This window comes from Oncorhynchus tshawytscha, unplaced genomic scaffold (genome assembly GCF_018296145.1).
Source record: "Oncorhynchus tshawytscha isolate Ot180627B unplaced genomic scaffold, Otsh_v2.0 Un_contig_8324_pilon_pilon, whole genome shotgun sequence".
In the NCBI taxonomy this organism is placed as follows: Eukaryota; Metazoa; Chordata; class Actinopteri; order Salmoniformes; family Salmonidae; genus Oncorhynchus; species Oncorhynchus tshawytscha.
In genome coordinates, this window is record NW_024608532.1 from 12,501 (window position 1) to 30,000 (window position 17,500).

General features: G+C 46.1%; 3 protein-coding genes across 3 annotated transcripts in view; 2 read left to right on the top strand and 1 right to left on the bottom strand.

Annotated features, from left to right (window-relative positions):
- Positions 1-1,652, bottom strand: part of LOC112217848 (hepatoma-derived growth factor-like) — a 2,747-nt gene extending 1,095 nt beyond the window's left edge. Inside the window, exons 1-2 of the mRNA XM_042313328.1 lie at positions 1,519-1,652; positions 982-1,043 (exon numbers count right to left, since the gene is read on the bottom strand). Coding sequence (XP_042169262.1) covers positions 982-1,043; positions 1,519-1,602 — 146 coding nt within the window. The 5' untranslated portion in view covers positions 1,603-1,652. The remainder of the gene's footprint in view (positions 1-981; positions 1,044-1,518) is intronic.
- Positions 1,653-7,340: 5,688 nt separating this feature from the next.
- On the top strand, positions 7,341-9,414 carry LOC112217845. Its single transcript, XM_024378430.2, has 4 exons — positions 7,341-7,423; positions 7,988-8,202; positions 8,428-8,605; positions 9,322-9,414. Exons 2-4 carry the CDS (start codon positions 8,045-8,047, stop codon positions 9,412-9,414), a joined length of 429 nt encoding a protein of 142 aa, XP_024234198.2. The 5' UTR covers positions 7,341-7,423; positions 7,988-8,044.
- A 7,852-nt stretch (positions 9,415-17,266) lies between these two features.
- LOC121843599 (coiled-coil domain-containing protein 171-like) overlaps positions 17,267-17,500 on the top strand; it is a 33,415-nt gene continuing 33,181 nt past the window's right edge. Inside the window, exon 1 of the mRNA XM_042313327.1 lies at positions 17,267-17,337. Coding sequence (XP_042169261.1) covers positions 17,320-17,337 — 18 coding nt within the window. The 5' untranslated portion in view covers positions 17,267-17,319. The remainder of the gene's footprint in view (positions 17,338-17,500) is intronic.

Genomic DNA, 17,500 nt, shown 5'->3' on the forward strand with positions numbered 1-17,500 from the left:
TATTGAAAATAAGAATTTGTTCTTAACTGACCAGTTAAATAATAAATAAAACGTTTAAAAAAGCTGCATCAGTAAATCAGCTGGAAGGATAGGATAGGAAGGACAGGATAGGAAGGACAGGACGGATAGGACAGGATAGGACAGGATAGCAAGGACAGGACAGGAAGGACAGGAAGGATAGGACAGGAAGGATAGGACAGGAAGGATGGGATAGGAAGGACAGGAAGGATAGGACAGGATAGGATAGGACAGGATAGGATAGGAAGGACAGGATAGGAAGGACAGGACGGATAGGACAGGATAGGACAGGATAGCAAGGACAGGACAGGAAGGACAGGAAGGATAGGACAGGAAGGATAGGACAGGAAGGATGGGATAGGAAGGACAGGAAGGATAGGACAGGATAGGATAGGGTGGACAGGAAGGATAGGACAGGATAGGAAGGAAGGACCGGAAGGATAGGAAGGAAGGACAGGATAGGAAGGACAGGAACGATAGGAAGGGCAGGATAGGACGTACAGGATAGGAAGGACAACATAGGAAGGACAGGATAGGAAGGATAGGAAGGACAGGATAGGAAGGACAGGTAGGAAGGACAGGACAGAAAGGAAGGATAGGAAGGGCAGGAAGAAAAGGGAGGAAAGACAGGAAGGAAGGACAGGGAGGAAGGACAGGGAGGAAAGACAGGAAGGAAGGACAGGGAGGAAAGACAGGAAGGAAGGACAGGGAGGAAAGACAGGAAGGAAGGACAGGGAGGAAAGACAGGAAGGAAGGACAGGGAGGAAAGACAGGAAGGAAGGACAGGGAGGAAAGACAGGAAGGAAGGACAGGAAGGAAGGACAGGGAGGAAAGACAGGAAGGAAGGACAGGAGGAAAGACAGGAAGGAAGGACAGGGAGGAAAGACAGGAAGGAAGGACAGGGAGGAAAGACAGGAAGGAAGGACAGGGAGGAAAGACAGGAAGGAAGCCTCCTCTACTTACGTCTGGTGAGTTCCAAAGAAAAACACTGGAACCTTCTTCTTAGAGCTCTCGCCCCGGGCGATCTGTAGGAGAAACACAGACACTGCTTATCTATCTGTAGGAGAGACACTGCTTATCTATCTGTAGGAGAGACACTGCTTATCTATCTGTAGGAGAGACACTGCTTATCTATCTGTAGGAGAGACACTGCTTATCTATCTGTAGGAGAAACACAGACACTGCTTATCTATCTGTAGGAGAGACACTGCTATCTATCTGTAGGAGAGACACTGCTTATCTATCTGTAGGAGAGACACTGCTATCTATCTGTAGGAGAGACACTGCTTATCTATCTGTAGGAGAGACACTGCTTATCTGTAGGAGAGACACTGCTTATCTATCTGTATGAGAGACAGACACCATCTTCCTCTCCTGAGCCCGTTGGGGATTTGCAGTAACGAGACAAAACCATAACTAGCCATTAAGGGAGTAAAATGCAGTCAAATACAAAAGGTTTGTCAACTACATCAGCAGACAGTCGGTGTGTGTTAGACTCACCCTGGCCGGCCAATGGGGGAAGCCCCTCATCTTGGCGAAGACCAAGTCCCCAGGTTGGAACGTGTCTGCTGCCTTGCCTGGCATCCTGCTGCAGCACTACTTCTCATACTGTGGAGAGGAGAGGAGAGGAGAGGAGATAAGGTCGCCCCAATAGAGATCAGCTGACAGGACAGACACGTCACTAAACACTAGTGGAGGAGAGGCAGTTGGTTTGCAAGACAGACATCGTAAAAAAATAAAAGAAACATCAATCTTCAGTTGCTACAATTTTGACGTCAATGAACGATATAGAACACATCGATTCTTGAAGAATATAACTGCCTTGAGTTTAGCTCAACTGTGGAACTCTTTATCAGAACCCAAGCTTGCTAAGTTAGCCCTCAACAGGAAGTGAATGGTAAACAAAGAGCTAGTTGTCGGGACCACACAGTGTAAGACATTCACAGTAACAAAGAGCTAGTTGTCGGGACCACACAGTGTAAGACATTCACAGTAACAAAGAGCTAGCGGTCAAGACATTCACAGTAACAAAGAGCTAGCTGTCAAGACATTCACAGTAACAAAGAGCTAGCTGTCGGGACCACACAGTGTAAGACATTCACAGTAACAAAGAGCTAGCGGTCGGGACCACACAGTGTAAGACATTCACAGTAACAAAGAGCTAGCTGTCGGGACCACACAGTGTAAGACATTCACAGTAACAAAGAGCTAGCGGTCGGGACCACACAGTGTAAGACATTCACAGTAACAAAGAGCTAGCGGTCGGGACCACACAGTGTAAGACATTCACAGTAACAAAGAGCTAGCTGTCGGGACCACACAGTGTAAGACATTCACAGTAACAAAGAGCTAGCTGTCGGGACCACACAGTGTAAGACATTCACAGTAACAAAGAGCTAGCTGTCAGGACCACACAGTGTAAGACATTCACAGTAACAAAGAGCTAGCGGTCAAGACATTCACAGTAACAAAGAGCTAGCGGTCAAGACATTCACAGTAACAAAGAGCTAGCTGTCGGGACCACACAGTGTAAGACATTCACAGTAACAAAGTAAGCCAGGACACAAAAAAACAAACATCTTCACCGTTTCATATCATCGAAATCGATCCCAGCACATTTTTTTGGGGGGGCTCATTCAGTTGTTTTTACATGATGAACCATTTAGTTTACATACATTGAAAATGATACTGTTGCTGCTTCCTGTTGCCATGGCGATGTATGTCATAACACTGCTTTTAGAATGTTCATAAATTCATAATCAATGTTGAAATAAGTTGTGATATTTTTTTTATAGACAAATACAAAAAAATGACTCCCTACACACACACGTTACACTTGTATTTTAGGGCTGTACCCAATTTTTTAAAATAATAATAATCTTGGTCGACTGAGAGTCATCTGTTCTTTCAACCAATCGATTGGTTGGCATTTTTTTTTTTTAAGTGTATTTCTCCCATATATAGACACATGTGAATACAAATCACAGAATAAAAATCACCTATAGGCTACTGAGCTTGTCTGATGTATATCCTAGAAATCACCTTGTCTATGCATGGCCTGTCTGCAAGGAACATGAAACACTGTATCAACTTGGCCCAAGGCTGGGGCAAACTTAGAATAAAATACTCTGGGTCCTCAAGAGTTTCCCACTCCAGTTAGCTCTGGACAGACAGGGATAATTAGTAATCAGGCAGGCCTATTTTATGACTGATCCACGGGATCAGAGCATGACATTTTTCCCCCCCTTTTCATGCTGAGTGGTTATCGAAAAGGGAGAACGCTTTGAGGGATTTTCCCAACAGGCAACGTTGAGAAACTACATCAATGGGATGTAAAAATAAAATAAATCAGACTTGCTTTTTGAGGTGAAAATAACTGAGAAACTCCACATTGATGATGAGTGAAGACAATCAGAAATACTAATCACATTCCCAAATGGGCACATTTTATAGGTCTATATTTGGCCTACTTCTATGCATAATCAGATGCATATCCTTGCTGAAGATTGACAGGAGCACTCCAAGGCAAAACTGGTAAAAGGAATGAAATAAACCAAAACTTGTTCCTCACAAGCTCGTGGTCTCTGTCAACAACGTGTCCACTCAGACAATGACAACAATAGGAATAATCAATGATAATAAATTGATTAACAGAAATGACTGTAATCAAACATTGTAGATTAGAAATGATGAGAATAACGACAACGATGTACGACTAGTGATACTGGTGTGTAGCGGACCGGCCCGCTTGGGAGACGGCCAGCGGACCAGTGGGAGGCAGGGTCCTTCGGCTCCCACCTACCCTCACCGTTAACAGAACTTGGGGGCTGAGGACACAGTCTACCTAGCTGGCACACGGTGTCGCTCCTGCCTGCTGTGTACCAGATTCCTCCTTAGGACTAGCTGGCTAAGCTAGCAAACACTGTCCTTCACTCCCACCTGACATCAGCAAACCTCTCGCCCACACACCAGTCTGCCATCTGCCTGGTACAGTTGAAACTGGGATTCATCTGTGAAGAGCACACTTCTCCACCGTACCAGTGGCCATTGAAGGTGAGCATTTGCCCACTGAAGTCAGTGACGACACCGAACTGCAGTCAGGTCAAGACCCTGGTGAGGACGACTGGCTTCTCTTCTCTGGTTTCTGACAGTTTGTGAAGAACTTCATTGGTTGTGCAAACCCTCAGTTTCATCAGCTGTCCGGGTGGCTGGTCTCAGAAGATCCCGCAGGTGAAGAAGCCGGATGTGGAGGTCCTGGGCTGGCGTGGTTACACGTGGTCTACGGTTGTGAGGCCGGTTGGACATACTGACAAGTTCTCCAAAAACGACTTATAGTAGAGAAATGATCATTAAATTATCTGGCAACAGCTCTGTTGGACATTCTTGCAATCAGCATGCCAATTGTACACTCCCTCAACTTGAGACATGTGACATTCATATTTTAGAGTGGCCCTTTACTGTCCCCAGCATAACAGTTTTGCTTCCGTCCCTCTCCTCGCCCATACCTGGGCTCGAACCAGGGACCCTCCGCACACCTCAACAAGTCACCCACAAAGCATCGTTACCCATCGCTCCACAAAAGCAGCGGCCCTTGCAGAGCAAAGGGGAACCACTACTTCAAGGTCTCAGAGTGAGTGACATCACTGATTGAAAACACTATTAGCGTGCACCCGGCTAACTAGCTAGCCATTTCATACTGGTTACACCAGCACAAGGTGCACCTATGTAATGATTATGCCTAATAAATAATCAGCTTCCTTATAAGCCACACCGGGTGGATGGATTATCTTGGCAAAGGAGAAATGCTCACTGACAGGGATGTAAACAAATTTGGGCACAATTTCATAGTAATAAGCTTTTGTGCCTATAGAAAATGTCTGGAATCTTTTATTTCAGCTCATGAAACATGGGACCAACACTTACATGCTGCCTTTATATTCTTGTTCAGTCTACGTCCGAACTCATTATCAAATACACTTCTCAAAACATAAGTCACTTTGGTATTACGTTTATTTTGATTGGCGATTTTCTACATTTATCAAAAGTCCCATTTAAGTGGCCTGATTTCAGATGCACGCAACTGTCCATTTAAAGCAGGATTACTAGGGGAAAAAATGTTCTGGCAAAGCATGTAAACGTTAACTAACTATTACACGAATCTGACTGTACAAAATAATTGCATTATCGTGTGCATGTAAACGTACTCATTGACACTCAAAGAGAATTGGGAGGCTTGGGCGCCATTTGTCGCAAAGTGAGAACCCGATCCACCAGCCAAACAAACACCCTTCCCTCCACCAGTTAGCGAGAACAACTGGAAACCATGCAATGGTCAGTCAATAACATGCTTATGTGGCTGCCTTCATATTACACCCTCGTAGACTGACACGTTTAATAGCTCGGAGCTCACAAATGTGCTTGATTCTTTCGCGTCTTTTGCTATATATTAAGATGGTCATGTTTACAACGAGGCTCATCTATTATAATTAGCACGCCGAGTCAATGAAAACGGAACTCCGTTGTATCATTTTCTCCGTTATTAGATTGCTAACTTTGACACACAATAATGCATTGTAGCTAGACAGTCTAGTTACAAAATAATAAAAATAATATGCATGCGTATTGTTAAAATTTCTTACCAGAAACAAGTGGCCCCGAGTTGTAAAGGCGTGCCTGTAACTCGCAGCAGGAATTGAATGTAACTCACCTGTGTGAAGTTAGCTACAATAACAAACAACCGGAGAAATATGCGGTTCGACTTCAAAATAAAAGTTTCCCCTTTGAAATCGATTCAAAAACGGATACAAATAGTGGAATCATGACACATTTGGACGAATTAATTCTAAAATAGTTTGGAATGTTGTTATAAATATATATATATTTAAATACAATAATTAATTTGACACAAAACAGTATACATCTGTTGAAATATGTAGATTTATTAGACTTGTAAATTGCATTGTGGGCCATACTTCAATATGCTGCTAGCTTCACACAGGTCTCACTCCCGCCCTCCGCTGGACTGGGTCATGGCTAGACGGTATCCATCTTTTGTCAAATGAACGTCAAAAGTGGTTGTTTATTGCATTTCAGCTAACCCTAACCCTTTTTCTAAACTAACCCTAATTCTAATAACCTGCTACGTTAATTCTCATAACCTGCTGCGTTAATTATCCTAACCTACTACGATGTCAAAGCTCACGTTAACTTGACATGGATCCATTCTAGCCATTATGGCGGACGTACCAGGCGGGCATGCCAGAGGGGGGACATACTTCGCAGTAGAAAGGACATAACGTTAACTATAAAACGAATGCATACCAGTTGAACATTTTAGCCAGAACTGGAGATTAAATGAAACTTTACTCACAGAGTTTCTAAACCTAAACCAGCACCCACCCGTAGCACGCGCTCTAGCAGGTATATTTCACTGGTCACCCCCAAAGCCAATTCCTCTTTGGCCGCCTTTCCTTCCAGTTCTCTGCTGCCAATGACTGGAACGAACTGCAAAAATCACTGCAGCTGGAGACTCATGTCTCCCTCACTAGCTTTAAGCACCAGCTGTCAGAGAAGCTCACAGTTCACTGAACCTGTACATAGCCCATCTGTAAACAGCCCATTATCTACCTCATTCCCATACTGTTATTTATTTTGCTCCTTCTCACCCAAGTATCTCTACTTGCACATTCATCTTCTGCACATCTATCACTCCAGTGTTAAATTGCTAATTACTTCGCCACTATGGCCTATTTATTGCCTTACCTCTCTTATCCTACCTCATTTGCACACACTGTATATAGACTTTTTTCTATTGTGTTATTGACTGTATGTTTGTTTTATTCCATGTGTAACTCTGTGTTGTTGTTTGTCGCACTGCTTTGCTTTGTTTTGGCCAGGTCTCAGTTGTAAATGAGAACATGTTCTCAACTAGCCTACCTGGTTAAATAAAGGTGTTCTCAACTAGCCTAACTGGTTAAATAAAGGTGTTCTCAACTGGCCTACCTGGTTAAATAAAGGTGTTCTCAACTAGTCTACCTGGTTAAATAAAGGTGAAATAAACATGAATAAACCATTGCTTCACTCATCCATGTCTCGATTCCCACGTCATAATGATTATTTTTTATTCCAATTTCAAATTACAACACAATAACAAATAAATATAAGACATCAACGACAAATATATGTTCTTCTTATGAAACAAATAAACAAACAAATAATAAACAAATAATAAATAAACAAAAATAAAACATCGTCAACATTTTTATTGTTTACAAACCCCTTTCATTAAACGCGTCAGAGGGCCTGTTCGGCCAATCGGAGGGCTAGAATGGAAGAGGGAAGTGACGTACGAAAACAAACGGCAAAGATGGCGTCAAATTCACAACGGATATCGAGACAAACATCTGTAAGTTCCTCTTTAAACGTACTCTACTTGTTTGTCACTTCATCACCACCGGGTTGTATAAAGTCTAAAACATTATTGTCATTTCAGAAGTTCTTTCATTTTTTGTTGTCTAAAATGTACTTATTTGAACCGATCTCGACTGTCGACCGTCTTGTTTCGGGCAGAGCGGTCTTGCTGGCAAGGCAACGTTAACTAAGCAACGTAACGTTCAACTCGGTTATCTCAAACGGGTCTCTGACCAGCAGACACACTATCAGCGGGTTTTACTGTCAAGCCAGAGAGGGAGCTATCCGATATAGTTAGCCAACCAATGCCCAATCCTCTTTGCTTTAATACTTCGTCATTTTTAATATTATTTTTTTTTCGTTTACCTGCGAACTAGATATTCTCATACTAGTGTGATCTATTAAGTTAACGTTAACTAGTAAGTTAGTAGCTGGCTAGTTTAGCTCATCGCCTTCACTTGTAAAGGTAAACAAAACATCATTGTGTTTCCAAGGTTACAAAATAGGCTTTTAGCTAATCAAATATTTGCATTATTGGCTGTGTAATATACACTCTCAGGGGACAACAGACTAGAATCAGTAAGTCTGGACAGAGTATCCTCTCTGACCTGACATTATGCCAACGGAAAGACCGGCGACAGTCACTTCGGAGCGGCTCCGGTATCATGACCGACCCAGACGGAAGGACAGTGGGCAGTCCAAGCCCTCCCTGCGGGCCTCACACCCCCGATCAGCGGCTACTGCAGCCAAGTGCTGCGAGGATGAGATCAACAGGTACGGAGGAACCTTTTATCTACCAGAGGTCAAAATATGTTTTAAATGTAAATATAATAGTTATTTTTTTGAGGTGATTGAATACACAGATAGACAGTGTAAAGTGTTAAAGTTCAGATGCCAATAATTTCATGTTCATAGTTACAGATGCCAATAACCTAGATGTTTACACACGGTTTACACACAGATGCATGCAATTCTAACTGTAGTTTCTCTGTGTTTCAGACTGAAGGAGATAATCTGTGCTCTGCAGGCTGAGCGTCAGCAACAGCGCTCCAGGGAAGAGGAGGGGGACAGGCTGGAGGTTGTTGGACAGGAACCGCGGGGGCCCGAGGAGCTACGATGGAGGGTCAACCAGCTGGAGAGAGACAAGCTGGAACTAACCTCCAAACACAACGAGCAGGTACTGTAGACCTACCCTTACATTTATAACACAATATCAGTACTACTGTATAATAACGACACAATACAACACAATATCAATACTACTGTATAATAACTACACAATACAACATGATTACACTGCTATGTACAGTACCAGTCTAACGTTTGGACACACCTACTCATTCCAGGGTCTGTCTTTATTTTTGCTGTTTATCAACATTGTAGAATAATAGTGAAGACATCAAAACTATGAAATAACACATATGGAATCATGTATTTACCAAAAAAGTGTTAAACAAATAAAAATAGATTTTAGATTCTTCAAAGTAGCCACCCTTTGCCTTGATGGCAGTTTTTCACACTCTTGACATTCTCTCAACCAGCTTCATGAGGTAAAGTCACCTTGCTGCTTGGTTCCTCAACTTCGGTGGTCGGGTTAGCAGGCTGCTCGGTGAGCTCAGCTTCGCAAATCGACATGGCGGTCCTCTGTTTCTTTGCTCTTGGCGGTGCCCTGACATTTTCCAGAATAGTCCGAAAGAATTATTCAGCTCGCGGCTAACAAAAACGTGGCTGGTGAAATAGGTGTTAATTTCCAACCCCTGAGTGTGTGCTGATGGGATTTATTACGACGCCCCGTATGAACCTCTAGTTTGATACACATTGAAACGGGTAGGGAGCCACCTGGGACCGTCTGAGAGTCCTATCACCCAACGTTTCCTCCACCCTTCCCTCCAGGTATCCTCTCTAGAGGGCCAGGTGGCCAGGCTGAGAGCAGCACTGAGAGAGGAGAGGCACAGAGACAGACTCTTGAGTACGATATGGCTGTAGTCAGGAAGGAGGCTGGAGTAGAGAGAAGTAACCTCCAGGAAAACATGGCTGCTCTCTGCAGTCAGAATGAACAACTCATGGGTAAGTAGTAATCGCCTGTCTGGAGTAATCATCTTGTTAGATGGTATATCTGGTCGGTGTGTATCTAACATAACAGGGGTAAAAGTGGATCCCTCTCTCTTGTTGTTAGATGGTATATCTGGTCTGTGTGTATCTAACATAAAAGTGAATCCCTCTCTCTTGTTGTTAGATGGTATATTTTTATTTATTTATTTTACCTTTATTTAACCAGGTAGGCAAGTTGAGAACAAGTTCTCATTTACAATTGCGACCTGGCCAAGATAAAGCAAAGCAGTTTGACAGATACAACGACACAGAGTTACACATGGAGTAAAACAAACATACAGTCAATAATACAGTATAAACAAGTCTATATACAATGTGAGCAAATGAGGTGAGAAGGGAGGTAAAGGCAAAAAAAGGCCATGGTGGCAAAGTAAATACAATATAGCAAGTAAAACACTGGAATGGTAGTTTTGCAATGGAAGAATGCAAAGTAGAAATAAAAATAATGGGGTGCAAAGGAGCAAAATAAATAAATTAATTAAAATTAAATACAGTTGGGAAAGTGGTAGTTGTTTGGGCTAAATTATAGGTGGGCTATGTACAGGTGCAGTAATCTGTGAGCTGCTCTGACAGTTGGTGCTTAAAGCTAGTGAGGGAGATAAGTGTTTCCAGTTTCAGAGATTTTTGTAGTTCGTTCCAGTCATTGGCAGCAGAGAACTGGAAGGAGAGGCGGCCAAAGAAAGAATTGGTTTTGGGGTGACTAGAGAGATATACCTGCTGGAGCGTGTGCTACAGGTGGGAGATGCTATGGTGACCAGCGAGCTGAGATAAGGGGGGACTTTACCTAGCAGGGTCTTGTAGATGACATGGAGCCAGTGGGTTTGGCGACGAGTATGAAGCGAGGGCCAGCCAACGAGAGCGTACAGGTCGCAATGGTGGGTAGTATATGGGGCTTTGGTGACAAAACGGATGGCACTGTGATAGACTGCATCCAATTTGTTGAGTAGGGTATTGGAGGCTATTTTGTAAATGACATCGCCAAAGTCGAGGATTGGTAGGATGGTCAGTTTTACAAGGGTATGTTTGGCAGCATGAGTGAAGGATGCTTTGTTGCGAAATAGGAAGCCAATTCTAGATTTAACTTTGGATTGGAGATGTTTGATATGGGTCTGGAAGGAGAGTTTACAGTCTAACCAGACACCCAAGTATTTGTAGTTGTCCACGTATTCTAAGTCAGAGCCGTCCAGAGTAGTGATGTTGGACAGGCGGGTAGGTGCAGGTAGCGATCGGTTGAAGAGCATGCATTTAGTTTTACTTGTATTTATGAGCAATTGGAGGCCACGGAAGGAGAGTTGTATGGCATTGAAGCTTGCCTGGAGGGTTGTTAACACAGTGTCCAAAGAAGGGCCAGAAGTATACAGAATGGTGTCGTCTGCGTAGAGGTGGATCAGAGACTCACCAGCAGCAAGAGCGACATCATTGATGTATACAGAGAAGAGAGTCGGTCCAAGAATTGAACCCTGTGGCACCCCCATAGAGACTGCCAGAGGTCCGGACAGCAGACCCTCTGATTTGACACACTGAACTCTATCAGAGAAGTATTTGGTGAACCAGGCGAGGCAATCATTTGAGAAACCAAGGCTGTCGAGTCTGCCGATGAGGATGTGGTGATTGACAGAGTCGAAAGCCTTGGCCAGATCAATGAATACGGCTGCACAGTAATGTTTCTTATCGATGGCGGTTAAGATATCATTTAGGACCTTGAGCGTGGCTGAGGTGCACCCGTGACCAGCTCTGAAACCAGATTGCATAGCAGAGAAGGTATGGTGAGATTCGAAATGGTCGGTAATCTGTTTGTTGACTTGGCTTTCGAAGACCTTAGAAAGGCACGGTAGGATAGATATAGGTCTGTAACAGTTTGGGTCAAGAGTGTCCCCCCCTTTGAAGAGGGGGATGACCGCAGCTGCTTTCCAATCTTTGGGAATCTCAACACGAAAGAGAGGTTGAACAGGCTAGTAATAGGGGTGGCAACAATTTCGGCAGATAATTTTAGAAAGAAAGGGTCCAGATTGTCTAGCCTGGCTGATTTGTAGGGGTCCAGATTTTGCAGCTCTTTCAGAACATCAGCTGACTGGATTTGGGAGAAGGAGAAATGGGGAAGGCTTGGGCGAGTTGCTGTTGGGGGTGCAGTGCTGTTGACCGGGGTAGGAGTAGCCAGGTGGAAAGCATGGCCAGCCGTAGAAAAATGCTTATTGAAATTCTCAATTATGGTGGATTTATCAGTGGTGACAGTGTTTCCTATCTTCAGTGCAGTGGGCAGCTGGGAGGAGGTGTTCTTATTCTCCATGGACTTTACAGTGTCCCAGAACTTTTTGAGTTAGTGTTGCAGGAAGCAAATTTCTGCTTGAAAAAGCTAGCCTTGGCTTTTCTAACTGCCTGTGTATAATGGTTTCTAGCTTCCCTGAACAGCTGCATATCACGGGGGCTGTTGCTAATGCAGAACGCCATAGGATGTTTTTGTGTTGGTTAAGGGCAGTCAGGTCTGGGGAGAACCAAGGGCTATATCTGTTCCTGGTTCTAAATTTCTTGAATGGGGCATGTTTATTTAAGATGGTTAGGAAGGCATTTAAAAAAAAATATCCAGGCATCCTCTACTGAGGGGATGAGATCCATATCCTTCCAGGATACCTGGTCCAGGTCGATTAGAAAGGCCTGCTCGCTGAAGTGTTTCAGGGAGCGTTTGACAGTGATGAGTGGAGGTCATTTGACCGCTGACCCATTACAGATGCAGGCAGTGATCGCTGAGATCTTGGTTGAAGACAGCAGAGGTGTATTTAGAGGGGAAGTTGGTTAGGATGATATCTATGAGGGTGCCCGTGTTTAAGGCTTTGGGAGGTACCTGGTAGGTTCATTGATAATTTGTGTGAGATTGAGGGCATCAAGCTTAGATTGTAGGATGGCTGGGGTGTTAAGCATGTTCCAGTTTAGGTCGCCTAGCAGCACGAACTCTGAAGATAGATGGGGGGCAATCAGTTCACATATGGTGTCCAGAGCACAGCTGGGGGCAGAGGGTGGTCTATAGCAGGCGGCAACGGTGAGAGACTTGTTTTTAGAGAGGTGGATTTTTAAAAGTAGAAGTTCAAATTGTTTGGGTACAGACCTGGATAGCCTGCAGAGTTCTGTCCTACTATCTTTGCAGGCTATCTTTGCAGTAGATTGCAACACCGCCCCCTTTGGCAGTTCTATCTTGTCTGAAAATGTTGTAGTTTGGAATTAAAATTTCTGAATTTTTGGTGGTCTTCCTAAACCAGGATTCAGCTAGAACATCCGGGTTGGCAGAGTGTGCTAAAGCAGTGAATAGAACAAACTTAGGGTGGAGGCTTCTAATGTTAACATACATGAAACCAAGGCTATTACGGTTACAGAAGTCGTCAAAAGAGAGCGCCTGGGGAATAGGAGTGGAGCTAGGCACTGCCGGGCCTGGATTCACCTCTACATCGCCAGAGGAACATAGGAGGAGTAGAATAAGGGTGCGGCTAAAAGCAATAAGAATTGGTCGTCTAGAACGTCTGGAACAGAGAGTAAAAGGAGGTTTCTGGGGTGGTAAAATAGCATCAAGGTATAATGTACAGACAAAGGTATGGTAGGATGTGAATACAGTGGAGGTAAACCTAGGTATTGAGTGATGAAGAGAGAGATATTGTCTCTAGAAACATAATTGAAACCAGGAGATGTCATTGCATGTGTGGGTGGTGGAACTAATAGGTTGGATAAGGTATAGTGAGCAGGACTAGAGGCTCTACAGTGAAATAAGCCAATAAACACTATCCATGTCTTAGTCACTCAGCACTACAGATTGATGTTGAGTATTTGAGTGTGTATTGATTGATGACGATGATGATGCTGTGAATGTGTGTGTGTGTGTGTGTGTGTGTGTGTGTTTATCTATCCATGTGTCAGAGCTGCAGCAGAGAGTGTGTGTCCTTCAGAAGGCTCTGGAGATAACGCGGATGGCCCGGGAAGAGGACCAGCATGCATTGCAACAGGAAGTGGAGGAGCGGGACGGACTGGTGCTGAGCGCTAACACAGAGAATGATCAGCTCACCGCTGAGAACAAACACCTACATACCCTGCTGCAGGTAACACACACCCTGCTGTAGGTAACACACACACCCTGCTGTAGGTAACACACACACCCTGCTGTAGGTACACACACACACCCTGCTGTAGGTAACACACACACACCCTGCTGTAGGTAACACACACCCTGCTGCAGATAACACACACCCTGCTGTAGGTAACACACACCCTGCTGTAGGTAACACACACCCTGCTGTAGGTAACACACACCCTGCTGTAGGTAACACACACCCTGCTGTAGGTAACACACACCCTGCTGTAGGGAACACACACACCCTGCTGTAGGTAACACACACACACCCTGCTGTAGGTAACACACACACACCCTGCTGTAGGTAACACACACACACCCTGCTGTAAACACACACCCTGCTGTAGGGAACACACACACACACCCTGCTGTAGGTAACACACACACCCTGCTGTAGGGAACACACACACCCTGCTGTAGGGAACACACACCCTGCTGTAGGTACACACACCCTGCTGTAGGGAACACACACCCTGCTGTAGGGAACACACACCCTGCTGTAGGTAACACACACCCTGCAGTAGGTAACACACACACCCTGCTGTAGGAAACACACACCCTGCTGTAGGTAACATACACACCCTGCTGTAGGGAACACACACCCTGCTGTAGGTAACACACACCCTGCTGTAGGGAACACACACCCTGCTGTAGGGAACACACACCCTGCTGTAGGGAACACACACCCTGCTGTAGGGAACACACACCCTGCTGTAGGGAACACACACCCTGCTGTAGGTAACACACACCCTGCTGTAGGGTAACACACACCCTGCTGTAGGTAACACACACCCTAGGCTGTAGGGAACACACACCCTGCTGTAGGGAACACACACCCTGCTGTAGGTAACAACACACACACCCTGCTGTAGGTAACACACACACCCTGCTGTAGGTAACACACACACCCTGCTGTAGGAAACACACACCCTGCTGTAGGTAACACACACACACCCTGCTGTAGGTAACACACACCCTGCTGTAGGTAACACACACCCTAGGGACCACACCCTGCTGTAGGGACACACCCCTGTAGGGACCACACACCCTGCTGTAGGGACCACACACCCTGCTGTAGGGACCACACACCCTGCTGTAGGGACCACACACCCTGCTGTAGGGAACACACACCCTGCTGTAGGTAACACACACCCTGCTGTAGGAACACACACCCTGCTGTAGGGACCACACACCCTGCTGTAGGGAACACACACACCCTGCTGTGTAGGGAACACACACACCCTGCTGTAGGTAACACACACCCTGCTGTAGGTATCACACACCCTGCTGTAGGGACCACACACCCTGCTGTAGGGACCACACACCCTGCTGTAGGGAACACACACACCCTGCTGTAGGTAACACACACCCTGCTGTAGGGAACACACACCCTGCTGTAGGGAACACACACCCTGCTGCTAGGGACCACACACCCTGCTGTAGGGACCACACACCCTGCTGTAGGTATCACACACCCTGCTGTAGGTATCACACACCCTGCTGTAGGTAACACACACCCTGCTGTAGGGAACACACACACCCTGCTGTAGGTATCACACACCCTGCTGTAGGTAACACACACCCTGCTGTAGGGAAACACACCCTGCTGTAGGTATCACACACCCTGCTGTAGGTAACACACACCCTGCTGTAGGGAACACACACCCTGCTGTAGGTATCACACACCCTGCTGTAGGTATCACACACCCTGCTGTAGGGAACACACACCCTGCTGTAGGTAACATACACACCCTGCTGTAGGGAACACACACCCTGCTGTAGGGAACACACACCCTGCTGTAGGGAACACACACCCTGCTGTAGGGAACACACACACCCTGCTGTAGGTAACACACACCCTGCTGTAGGTATCACACACCCTGCTGTAGGTAACACACACACCCTGCTGTAGGTAACACACACACCCTGCTGTAGGGAACACACACCCTGCTGTAGGGAACACACACACACACCCTGCTGTAGAACACACACACACACACACCCTGCTGTAGGTAACACACACACACCCTGCTGTAGGTAACACACACACACCCTGCTGCAGGTAACACACACCCTGCTGTAGGTAACACACACACACCCTGCTGTAGGTAACACACACACACCCTGCTGTAGGTAACACACACCCTGCTGTAGGGAACACACACCCTGCTGTAGGGAACACACACCCTGCTGTAGGTAACACACCCTGCTGTAGGGAACACACACCCTGCTGTAGGGAACACACACCCTGCTGTAGGGAACACACACCCTGCTGTAGGTAACACACACACCCTGCTGTAGGTAACACACACACCCTGCTGTAGGTAACACACACACCCTGCTGTAGGTAACACACACACACCCTGCTGTAGGTAACACACACACACACTGCTGTAGGTAACACACACACACCCTGCTGTAGGTAACACACACACACCCTGCTGTAGGTAACACACACACCCTGCTGTAGGGAACACACACCCTGCTGTAGGGAACACACACCCTGCTGTAGGGACCACACACCCTGCTGTAGGGACCACACACCCTGCTGTAGGGAACACACACACTGCTGTAGGTAACACACACACCCTGCTGTAGGTAACACACACACCCTGCTGTAGGTAACACACACACCCTGCTGTAGGTAACACACACACACCCTGCTGTAGGTAACACACACACACCCTGCTGTAGGGAACACACACACACCCTGCTGTAGGTAACACACACACACCCTGCTGTAGGGAACACACACCCTGCTGTAGGGAACACACACCCTGCTGTAGGTAACACACACCCTGCTGTAGGTAACACACACCCTGCTGTAGGTAACACACACCCTTCTGTAGGGAACACACACACCCTGCTGTAGGTAACACACACCCTGCTGTAGGTAACACACACCCTGCTGTAGGTAACACACACCCTGCTGTAGGGAACACACACCCTGCTGTAGGTAACACACACACACCCTGCTGTTGGTAACACACACACCCTGCTGTAGGGAACACACACACCCTGCTGTTGGTAACACACACCCTGCTGTAGGTAACACACACACACCCTGCTGTTGGTAACACACACCCTGCTGTAGGGAACACACACACCCTGCTGTAGGGAACACACACCCTGCTGTAGGGAACACACACCCTGCTGTAGGGAACACACACCCTGCTGCAGGTAACACACACCCTGCTGCAGGTAACACACCCTGCTGCAGGTAACACACCCTGCTGTAGGGAACACACACCCTGCTGTAGGGAACACACACCCTGCTGTAGGGAACACACACCCTGCTCCTGGTAGTTCAGTCGACTCCTGGTAGTTCAGTGTTAAGATGCAGCTGGACTACCCTCTAGTGGGCATTTAGAAGGCAAACAGGACACAGTAAAATACATTCATTTGGTGGGCTTCGATCAAAACAGTCACAATGAGAATTTGTTGTTGAATATTAACCCTTTGTTAACCCCCTCCCTCCCCCCCTCTCCCCCACTTCTCCCACTTCTTCCTCCCCTCACCTCTCCCTCCCCTCACCCCCAGGATCAGGAGGAGACTCTGCAGGAGCTGAAGAGGAGGATGGGGGAGGTGCAGAGAGAGAGGGAGAGAGACGGGAGGCACTACGACGTCAGACCAGCGAACTGGGCTACATCACAGAGAGAGAGGAGAGAATGAAGAAAGAACTAGAGGTGAGGGAGGGAGGGAGAAACCAACAGAACCATCCTAGAGAGTCAACACTCTAGAAACCAACATAGAACCATCCTACAGAGAGTCAACACTCTAGAAACCAACATAGAACCATCCTACAGAGAGTCAACATTCTAGAAACCAACAGAACCATCCTACAGAGAG

Excerpts from the sequence above, each read along its gene's own strand:
- LOC112217845 (XM_024378430.2), top strand. The coding sequence starts at position 8,045 with ATGCCAACGGAAAGACCGGCGACAGTCACTTCGGAGCGGCTCCGGTAT. Across the intron at positions 8,203-8,427 it reads TGCGAGGATGAGATCAACAG|ACTGAAGGAGATAATCTGTG; the intron begins GTACGGAGGAAC and ends TCTGTGTTTCAG. Across the intron at positions 8,606-9,321 it reads CCTCCAAACACAACGAGCAG|GTATCCTCTCTAGAGGGCCA; the intron begins GTACTGTAGACC and ends CCTTCCCTCCAG.